Source organism: Mesoplodon densirostris, chromosome 18 (assembly GCF_025265405.1).
Source record: "Mesoplodon densirostris isolate mMesDen1 chromosome 18, mMesDen1 primary haplotype, whole genome shotgun sequence".
Lineage (NCBI taxonomy): Eukaryota > Metazoa > Chordata > Mammalia > Artiodactyla > Ziphiidae > Mesoplodon > Mesoplodon densirostris.
The window spans coordinates 59,086,631-59,097,880 of record NC_082678.1 but is presented as its reverse complement, the minus strand read 5'-3'; the positions used below and the strand labels follow the sequence as shown (position 1 = coordinate 59,097,880).

Below are 11,250 nucleotides of genomic sequence, written 5' to 3'. Positions count from 1 at the left end.
TTTTTTCCTATTCCGAAAGGTTAATTACGCATGTTCAGTTTCAATTTATCAACTTCAGATATGGTACGCATGCTCACCGTCCATCAGAAGCTTTAGCTGACAATGCGCATGCTCTGGCTTCCGAGCGAGGCTTCGGCTGGGCTTCTGCGCATGTTTCTGCCAGTACCTGGCTCCCAGCGATAGTTCTACGCATGTTCATTGCCCACGGTTTGGCTTCACAGAGTCCTGTACGCATGCTCCAGCGCTGAACTTGAGGAGCCAGTCTAGGGCCTAGGCGCAGACGCACTGAGCCCAAGCAGCCGGTGATGGCGGCAGCTGCGGTGGTGGCTGCGGCGGGTCCGGGCCCATGAGGCGACGACGGAGGCGGGACGGCTTTTACCCAGCGCCGGACTTCCGAGACAGGGAAGCTGAGGACATGGCAGGAGTGTTTGACATAGACCTGGACCAGCCAGAGGACGCGGGCTCTGAGGATGAGCTGGAGGAGGGGGTGAGGCCCGGGGTCCCGGGGGGCCCGAGGTGACAGGGCCGGGGCGGCGGCCCGCGCCCTGGAAGTGCGGCGCGTCCGAGAGCGCGGAGACCCAGGGGGGCGCGAGCAGTCTGCGGGAGGAGCCGAGGCGCTGCACGGCCAGAAGCTGGGGGGCGGGTGGGCGGGCGGTGCGGACCTGGCCGTAGGTGCGAGGTTGCTGCGGCGCTTGCAGGTGCGGCTTGTGCCCTTACAGCCCCAGACCGGTGCAGCCGGGAGCAGTCTGTTTGTGGAGGGAACGAGTAAGGGCGCGTGGTCGATTCCTGGAGCTACTGGACTTGAGTGTGCGGGGTGCGAGTGTTGGGGGGAGGGGACTGCGCTTGCTGGGTGGCCCGTAAGTGCAGGTGAAGTGTGGCAGGGTTCCCCTAAGTATTCCATCTTCAGACCTCCCACAGCCACTTCTCTCGGCCTGTCGCTTCTCTCCTAGGAAGCGCTCAGCTGTTAGAAGTGACAGCTGAAAACTTCTGTCGGGAGTAGCGCTGCCGCTGCTGTTACAGCCACCAGGAGTTTTATTTCGGGAGCAAGGGGGCTCTGCTGCATCTTCCAGGGTTTGTTTGTTTGCTTTTTTTTTTTTTTAAACCCCTTCCGTGTGACTTTTTTTTAAAAAAGCATTTATAACGGCACACGGCATTTGTAACTTACTTTTACCCCAGTTGACGATGTCTACATTTTTTCAAAATACTTGATGTAATTTTGGGGTGGAAAAAAACCAGCGTTGACAGCTGTGATTTGGCTTGCCAAAAATAAATTGGTTGCACTGAGACTTGTGAATGGTGGTGTGAGGGCTTTTCTTGCTGTAATTTAGGGTGTTAAATTTAGAATTGTTTTTCCTAATGCATAGCTTGGTTTTACCTTTGCTGCCTTAGTAGTTTGTTATTCTTTATTCAAGATTATTTTCTCAAGATAAATTTATTGAAAAATCACAGATTGTACCTGACGTTCAGAAATGGTGTTGTCATGCTAAATCACTGATTCTGGGTAAATGACCATCAGTGATAACCTCACGGTAATTTAGATTCTAAATTCCATTGCCTAGATGAATACGTGGGTTAATGACTGATGTCAGATGTTTGTTCTAACTACAGAAGGGGCTTCCCTTTCTTTTCCTCACCCTGTTTTCCTCCTCTGGCAAGTAAGTTGTTGCCTGCTTGTTGACCAAAGATTGAGATGCTATATATAAAAAATTTTGAACACTTTAAGAAACTAAGTGGGCTAAAGTAATACTGCCCTTTTCCTAATCAAAGGAGTCTAAATCAAAATCAGACAGTTTGGAAGGTGGGTGTTGAGAGGTGTACTTTTTAATATGTTTGCATATGGAATTCCAGTTAGCCTCTTTTTTTTTTTTCCAGTTAGCCTCTTAATGGAACATGTGATAACACTGAATACAATTTGAAACAAACGTAGGATTACTTTCATTACAAATAACATACTCATCGATTATATTGGCCCCATATAGCAGTGGCTTTGAAGCAGAGTAGGGGAGACAATGATAGGAAGGGTATTTTATAAAATCTTCCTCAGTTGAACTACAGAATTTCCAGACCATGGTTTTATTAGGAGTTGGAAGTAAAATACTATATTAAGATTCCTGTGATGAACTGGGACCTCTCCTGGACATTTGTTTTGCTGGGTACAAGCAAATAGGATTTTGAGAATTTTGAACGGGTGTGGAAGAGGCCAGAGAAATTGTTGGGAATAAGAAAGAGCAAGAAACGTGGCCACCACCCTGGGGAGAGGAGCTTTGGGGAAAGAGCAAAGGTAATTAAAGAGGATTTTGAGGAAGAGCCTTCAGCAAAATATATCTTACTTAGCAATGCTTTTGGAGTTGAAAATGTTTCTTTTGAGTGTGTTATTCTAAGAGGTGCAAGCTGGACAAGCAAAAAGAATTGGGGTGGAATTGGGTTGGCCACCCAAGGAGATTCAGTGACATCCAGGTTTCTCTAAAGTAAGATTTAAAATTCTGAAAAATGAGAGAAATTTAGATTCTTGGAAAATCTGACCACTGTGAATTTATAATAATATAATTAATATTCTGGCTATTTGTGAATTTATATCCAAGCTTTTTAAACATTGGTGCATATCGGAGTAGCCTCACTCCTTCATTTTATAGTAAGGAAACTGAGGCATTGGCCAGAGAGATGATTGCCCAAGACCACAGAGATGACTAGTGGTAGTATTTTCTTGACTCAATTCAGCAAGCTTCATTGCATAGCTTGTTCATTGCATTTACTAGTTTTGTTTGTAATGTACCTGTTTGTGGTTTGTCAAAGTGAATTCTGATCCCTCCAGCCATGCTCACTGACTGTGTGATCTAGAATAAATTGCTTAATCTCCCTGACACTTTTTTCTTCTCCATAAAATGAAGCTTGCACGCGATAAAGTATATAAAGTACTCTCAAAATATCCTGGCACATTATGTAGTTAGCTAGTTTATGGAAATATAGCTTGTCAGTGTTAACTCATTGCCAAGGAACCAATCATTCAAATTTACCCTCATCTTTGCCTAGAGACTTAATAAATACAGTTATACTAGAGGGGCTGCATTTTTAGAACTGTAGTTTGTTTGTTTGTTTGTTTGTTTCCTTTTTGTCATTGGTCCCATTTAGAGAGATATACCTTTTTAGGTATGTGACACTGAGTGACTCTGTATTAGTAAATATATGTGTTTACGTAGCATAGTTAATTCTTCAGTGAGTAAAAGATGAGGAGATTTAATACATTTTAAACACTGTATTAAAACCAATGGGTGAAAGGGTTTTTTTGTTTGTTTTTCTGTTTCATTGGTGATAATATAATTTGGGAACAGAGTTGAAACTAAGGGAAAGTTTTCCTCTAGAGATTTTCATTAGATTATGAAAATGTTGGAAACGTCTGCTTTCTGTGGAGACACAGGTTAAAAGAGTAATAGATAATTGTGAATGCAACTTTAAAAAATCCTTTTTAAAAAAAATAAATTTATTTATTTTGTTTATCCATTTTTGGCTGTGTTAGGTCTTCGTTGGTGGGCGCGGGCTCTCTCTAATTGCGGTGAGCGGGGGCTATTCTCCGTTGCGGTGCAGGGGCTTCTCATTGCGGTGGCTTCTCTTGTTGCGGAGCACAGGCTCTAGGCACGCGGGCTTCAGTAGTTGTGGCACGCGGGCTCTAGAGCACAGGCTCAGTAGTTGTGGCTCACGGGCTTAGTTGCTCTGCGGCATGTGGAAGATCTTCCCGGACCAGGGATCGAACCCGTGTCCCCTGCATTGGCAGGCGGATTCTTAACCACTGCGCCACGAAGGAAGCCCAAAAAGTCCTTAATTTTTGCTCTGCTAATTCAAAATTCGAAATAGTCACAGCGGCTTACTAGTAGCATGAATTTCAGATTGGGATTTTAAAGTTTTATAGAGGAAAAAGTTTAAAAATTTTTAGTGTTTTGAAAAACAGTGCTATATATTCAATAGATAATATGTATTCAGATATTCACGATTGTGCATATCTCATTATCAATGCTTATCTTGCATTTTAATAGGTACTTACCTTTAAGTATATTTAAGTAGCCCAAGATTTGGGGCCAGCTTTACTCCTTTTTCCCAATGTATCTGAATTACTGAATCTTTTTTTATAAGGAAATATCTGTGAACAGCCAGGAAAGTAGATAAGTGATTTAACGAATGTTTGGATTAAGGATATTTTTCACCCATTCTGTAACAATTTGTTTAAGTTTTTATTAAATGTACTCTATTTCATTGGGACTTAAGGCATATTAACTTGAATTTATATACAATTTTAATTTAAAACTTTGTGAATAGTCATTCTGATGTGCTAGTTTGAAACAGTGTATCTTGTATAGTACCTTAGATGAGGAGGATTCTACTTTGTCAATCATAGTGGCACACACCAAAAACATTGGATGGGCCATAAAGCTTAAGGCAGGAAAAAAAAATCTGAATAAAGTTTCCTGCGAAGGAGAATTGTCATTATGTCCTATGTGGTAGCTTGATGTTTGCTGTAAGACTTCTAAAGATAACATTGAGTAGTAGGAAAGAATTGTGCCTCAAAATGCTTCTGCTCCAGAAGGTAACGGTAGGTAGTTACAAGACCAGATGCAGGTGGTAAGACAGGCCTGGCTGCCTCCGGAAATGAAACATAGCCACAGGGCATATCTTTCTAGGTGGCTTCAAAGTTACAGTTCAGTGTTAACTACTCTGTGGGCTTTAATTTAGAATTAAGTAAAGCGAATATTAAAAAAAAAACAATTACATAATATCAGTTTTATAGAAGTTAGCCTTTTGTCTTTAAAGTGAAGCCATCATAGGTGATTGTATGAAGCACCAGAAACCAAAAAAAAACCCCTTTAACCATAACCACCCCTATCTGCCCCTCCCCCCACACAGAAGAAACTGTATCAAGTTGAAACTGCAAGAATTTTTTCCCCTTGATACTGCCCTTTCCATTTGCCTAGGTCTAATCATAAAACATACATCCTTGGTGTTAGACTTCATCGTGACTTGTTTACACTGTGAGCAAGTTCTGACTAAAAAACTTGTGTTTTGAGGGGTCATTTGAACATCCATTGTGTAAGAATACTGTCAGTTTTCTTTGTGTGTCTTGACTGTGTGCTGGTATCTTTGAAGAAAGATGAGTTCACTTAAATATTTTTTGAATTATTCTAAAATTTTTAATAAAAACTTTAAACTTCTAGTTTTTTAGAGCCTACTTTGTTAGGATTAACCACATTTATCATTTCACCAGTTGATGTTCATTTGAGTTGTTTCCATTTTTTGGCTATTGTGAATAACGCTTCTATGAACATTTGTGCCTAAGTCTTTGTGGAACGTGTATTTTCATTTCTCTTGGGTAGATACCGAGGAGTGGATTTGCTGGATCATGTGGTAAGTCCATGTTTAATTTTTGAAGAAACTGCCAAACTGTTTTCCAAAGTGGTTATACCATTTTACATTGCTGCCAGCAGTGTATGAGGGTTCCAGCTTCTCTACATCCTTGCCAAACTTGTTACTTTTTGTCTTTTTAATTATAACTATCCTAGCTGATATGAAGTGGTATCTCAGTATAGTTTTGGCTTGCCCTTCCCTAATGGCTAATGATGTTGAGCGTACTTTCATGTGACTATTGGCCATTTATATGTTGTCTTTGCAGAAATGCCTATTCAGATCCTAAGCCATTTTTTAAAATTTTGGTTATTTATTTTTTTATTATTGAGTTGTAGAAGTTCTTTATATGTTCTTATTATGTGGATTTTCTTTTCACTTCATAATATCTTTTGAAGTGCAGAAGTTTTTTTTTTTTGTTTGTTTGTTTGTTTGTTTTTGCGGTATGCGGGCCTCTCACTGTTGCGGAGCACAGGCTCCGGACGCGCAGGCTCAGCTGCCATGGCTCATGGGCCCAGCTGCTCCGCGGCATGTGGGATCTTCCCGGACCGGGGCACGAACCCATGTCCCCTGCATAGGCAGGCAGACTCTCAACCACTGTGCCACCAGGGAAACCCTCTTCTAAGAATTTTACAGTTTTAGTTCTTACATTTAGGTCTGTGGTCCATTTTGATGTATGGTGTGAAGATAGGGGTCCAAAGTAAATCTTTGCATGTGGATATCTGATTGTGCCAACACCATTTACTGAAAGACTGTCTCCCATTGAATTTTCTTGGCATCTTTGTAAAAAAATCAGTTGAAAAAAAAAAAAAAACATCAGTTGACCGTAAATGGAAGGGTTTATTTCTGGGCTCTCAATTCTATTTCATTGATCTATATTTCTGTCCTTATGCCGGTACCACACTGTGTTAATTGCTGTTGCTTTGTAGTACATTTAGAAATCAGGATGTGTCAGTCCCCCAACTTTGTTTTCCTTTTTCAAGACTATTTTGGGCCCCTTGTGTTTCTGAGTGAATCTTAGGATTAGCTTGTCAGTTTCTGCAAGAAAGGAACCTGGGATTTTTATAGGATTGAGTTGAATCAGTAGACCAATTTATTTAGTATTGCCATCTTAACAATGTTAAGTCGTCTGATCCATGAACATGGAATGTCTTTTGACTTATGTAGGTCTTTTAAAATTTCTTTCAGCAATGTTTGGAGTTATCAAATATACAAGGCTTGCACTTCTTTTGTTAAATTTTTTCTAAGTATTTTATTCTTATTGATGCAACTGGGAATGGAGTTATCTTAATTTCATTTTTGAATTGTTCATTGCTAGTGTACAGAAGGTTAATTAAGTTTTGCACTCATTTATACTATGGTCAGAATAAATGTTTGGCCAGCATGACTCCTCACAATTTGAGAGTGTTGCTTAATTGTTTTGCTTTGATCAGCCATATCATACACTACAATATCTTGGACTGGTTGTGGTTACTTTAGGCTTAGTTAGGCTGTAGTTACATAAGGTTTATAGCATTATGTTAGTCTTATTATCAAAAGCATATCAGAATAGCACTTTTTGTAAATCATTTGATTAACTCATACTTAGAATGTAGTACCTTTAGTTTCATAACATACAAAATACATATTTTGAATAAATGTAATTATTGAAGGGAAAAAAATCACCTTTTTTATTTTTAATAAATTTATTTATTTTATCTTTGGCTGTGTTGGGTCTTCGTTGCTGCTGTGCGGGCTGTCTCTAGTTGTGGCGAGCAGGGGCTACTCTTCGTTTCGATGCACGGGCTTCTCATTGTGGTGGCTTCTCTTGTTGCGGAGCACAGGCTCTAGGTGCATAGGCTTCAGTAGTTGTGGCACACGGGCTCAGTAGTTGTGGCTCCAGGGTTCTAGAGTGCAGGCTCAGTTATTGTGGCGCACGGACTTAGTTGCTCCGTGGCATGTGGGATCTTCCCGGACCAGGGATCAAACCCGTGTCCCCTGCATTGGCAGGCAAATTCTTAACCACTGTGCCAGCAGGGAAGCCCAATCTCCTGGTTTTGTTTGTAGATCTTTGATGAGTAGCATCTGTAGCTTAGTTATCACATAAAAGTGAAATCCCATAGTATTGTTTGTGCACCTTATTTTGTTCATCACCACATTTACCTGTTATTAAAGTATAGAGAATTTGTAAGCTGGTTTATTTCGTTCATTTTCCTTCAGTAATGGGGTGAAGCAGTAAGTTCTTTAATTTCTTGTTTATGAGGTTATTTATTTTTAAAACTTTAACATATTTTTCAGGGTCAGTTAAATGAAAGCATGGACCATGGGGGAGTCGGACCATATGAACTGTAAGTTTATATGAAAAGGTTTCACTGTGCTGTCTTTCTTTTATGTAGTTTATAGCCATCATGTGATTTCAATAACCTGTTTTTAAATATTAGTCATATATACAGACTTGATTTACTGAGTTTGGCACCAATATAATAACATATCTGGGGTTTTGAGATCATGCATGCATTTTGAGAAAAAGATTATTTAAATTTAGAGTATACTGAATATGAGTCTGCGTGTGTTAGGAACTTTTATTAGTTTAATATAGAGAACCACCTTTTCCTACTGAAAAAATAAAAATTTTAGAAATTCTCCCCAAATCAAATGCTTTTTTACAAAAATATTTATTTACTTGGCTGCGTCGGGTCTTAGTTGAGGCACACAGGATCTTCATTTCGGCATGTGGGATCTTTAGTTGCGGCATGCGAACTCTTAGTTGCGGCATGTTCCCTGACCAGGGATCAAACCCGGGCCCCCTGCAGTGGGAGCGCGGAGTCTTAGTCACTGGACCACCAGGGAATTCCCTCAAATGCTTCTTATTTTGCTTGTAATACATCATCCAAACAGAGATCTGTTCAATCTTACGTCATTTTAGGCAAGCTTCATTAGGTGAGTATGGTGTTTAGTCCGCTTTGTACCTCATCTTCAAGTAGAAAGCCTTGGACTGTGGGCAGACTGAGAAGATCACTCATATAGAAAGCATTTAAGTGACAGATAAACTGCCTCCCTTTTTGGAGTCTTTAAATTAAGCAGATGTGGAAAGATGCATGGATATAATTTATTAGCAAGAATTTTTAGCTAAAGACTTGAACTAATTGGGTACCTTTAGAAAGCTCTCATTTTCTGCTGAATTTGCCAAATGAAGTTGGATAACAGCTGATCTCATAGACATTTTGAATGAACCAAATTTGAATAACTAGAAGACTTTTTTCCCTTTGTCAGCTTAATAAACGTGTTCTAATTTATCTTAGTTTGGGGATGCTTGATGCTTATGAAAATAAATAATCAATAGCATGTTCTGTAAATAAGCAGATAAGCAAACAGTTATCAAGCCACCCTAATCTTGACCTACCGTGTCATTGAATCATTAGTTTACTTAGAGCACAGATACTATATTTGTTATCATGCACCTTTTTCCTTTTACTTAATTGGATTATAATTCTCCTTCTAACAGTATGCTAAAGGTAATTTAACTTTTTGCAAATTTACTTTTGGTTTTGCTTTTCTTCCCAGTGGCATGGAGCATTGTGAGAAATTTGAAATCTCAGAAACTAGTGTGAACAGAGGGCCAGAAAAAATCAGACCAGAATGTTTTGAGCTACTTCGAGTACTTGGTAAAGGGGGCTATGGAAAGGTAGGAAGTATTTTGAAATGAGAGCTGTTGTCTGTCTTGTGTGGATTAATTTTTATACCCTGATTCCAGCAGTACTCTTCAATATTTGTTAGCTATCAGCAAAGGATATGATCACTTACTTGGTATTATTTGAGGGCTATACAGAAGTTCTCCTTTTCCTACCACCATTCACATAAAAGCCTGGCACATTGTAGGCACTCAGTCAATATTTGTGGAATAAATAAATAGGCAGCTGTGCCAGGCAAAGTCTGCTATTAGAGGATTCATTCCTTCCTTTGGTTAAATGGTACCATCTATTGGTATCCTTTAAAAAACAAACAAACTACTGCTTACTTTCAAGAGGCATGGCACATTAACTTGGTATCTGTTACTGAGACCTTAATCTAAATTAGTTTTCTTTGACTTGCAGTATTTGGAGCAATAGAGTTAGGGAAGCTGAAGAATATAAGAGGGGAGAAGAAAAATGAAGAGAACCTCTTAGTTTCATAGTTTTGCCAGAGGCTTTCTAATTTAAGACCTCACCTCTGTGTGTTCTGCCCAAGAAAATTTATACCTTGCCATTCTCTATCAAAAGACAGAATTTGGATAACATTTTAGAGTTAGGATTAAGCTTGAGAACTATTTATGCTATCGTGTAATGTTCATTTTTGCAAAACATGACATTTGTAGTTTATTCTTAGGCTTAAGGACATATTCTAATATGTTCTAATCATCTTGAATGTGTAACACATGCACTGTGAATCAGACATTTTAGCTGTTGCATGAAAATGTATTATAGCTAGTCGTTTTAAGGAATAGGTAATTGCTGTCAGCTATTATTAAATAGTTACATGTGAAGCATCCCTGAGAATTTATGAAATATTTTATAATTTCTGTGTGTCTGGGAAACCTGATTATAGCTTTTTCTATGAAAACTTGGATTTTTTAAGTAACACCGAGTGCTTGTTATAGGATGGTCATTGCCCAGTTTTGCCACCAGATGTCAGCAGACCAGACAGGAAAGTCCCATGTTGTGTAACGCTTTTCACTACTAAATCTTTAATATAATCTCTTAGCTCATCATTTTTGTACACAGTCCTTCATGGTACTAGTTTTTGTAAGAATACAGACTGCTATATCATTTGTTTTTATAAATAGGAATTAAGGGATTGTGACTAGCATAGTTTAGCTTTTAATAACACACACTTTTATTTTTCATCTAGGTTTTTCAAGTACGAAAAGTAACAGGAGCAAATACTGGGAAAATATTTGCCATGAAGGTGCTTAAAAAGGTGATTTCTCCCCTCCTCCCCAACTATATTCTTTTTTTTTTGCTGTATGCGGGCCTCTCACCGTCGTGGCCTCTCCCGTTGCGGAGCGTAGGCTCCGGACGCGCAGGCTCAGCGGCCATGGCTCACGGGCCCAGCCGCTCCGTGGCATGTGGGATCTTCCCGGACCGGGGCACGAACCCGTGTCCCCTGCATCGGCAGGCGGACTCTCAACCACTGCGCCACCAGGGAAGCCCCTCTTAGTTTTATTGAAGATGGATTATGTGTGTTTGGTTTCTTGTTCTTTTTGTTTGGGATTGATTTCTGAAAAGAGCTCACTGTCTTAAAACAAATCTTAGTAGAAAACTGTATTAAAAGACAATCAAAATGACTTTTTAAAAAAATTATAGCGTTTGTAATATTTTGGTCCTATCTTCTTCCTGATTTTTACTTAAGCGGTACAAATGATTTCCTAATTTAATTTAAATTTTTTTTTTTTGGCTGTGTTGGGTCTTCGTCGCTGCATGCAGGCTTTCTCTACTTGTGACGAGCGAGGGCTATTCTTCGCTACGGTCCACGGGCTTCTTGTTATGGTGGCTTCTGTTGTTGTGGAGCACGGGCTCTAGGGTGTGTGGGCTTCAGTAGTTGTGGCATGCAGGGTCAGTAGTTGTGGCACACAGGCTCAGTAGTTGTGGCTCGTGGGCTCTAGAGCACAGGCTCAGTAGTTGTGGTGCACAGGCTTAGATGCTCTGCGGCATGTGGGATCTTCCCGGCCCAGGGATCGAACCCGTGTCCCCTGCATTGGCAGGCAGATTCTTAACCACTGCGCCACCAGGGAAGTCCCGACTTCCTAATTTAAAAGCTGAGGAACAAATACTGTGACCACAACTTTATTGGTGATTGTCTTAAAGAAGCAATTTAGGTATTCTCAACTTCAGTTTCTATATGGCT

The 11,250-nt window shown here is 40.0% G+C and overlaps 1 protein-coding gene across 3 annotated transcripts in view; it reads left to right on the top strand.

Annotated features, from left to right (window-relative positions):
* The first annotated feature begins 281 nt into the window (after positions 1 to 281).
* The window catches only part of RPS6KB1 (ribosomal protein S6 kinase B1), a 35,138-nt gene continuing 24,169 nt past the window's right edge, over positions 282 to 11,250 (top strand). For all 3 annotated transcript variants that reach the window (XM_060080950.1, XM_060080949.1, XM_060080948.1), the window contains exons 1-4: positions 282 to 487; positions 7,666 to 7,715; positions 8,932 to 9,052; positions 10,255 to 10,323. In XM_060080950.1, the coding sequence (XP_059936933.1) occupies positions 347 to 487; positions 7,666 to 7,715; positions 8,932 to 9,052; positions 10,255 to 10,323 (381 nt within the window). In that variant the 5' untranslated portion in view covers positions 282 to 346. The remainder of the gene's footprint in view (positions 488 to 7,665; positions 7,716 to 8,931; positions 9,053 to 10,254; positions 10,324 to 11,250) is intronic.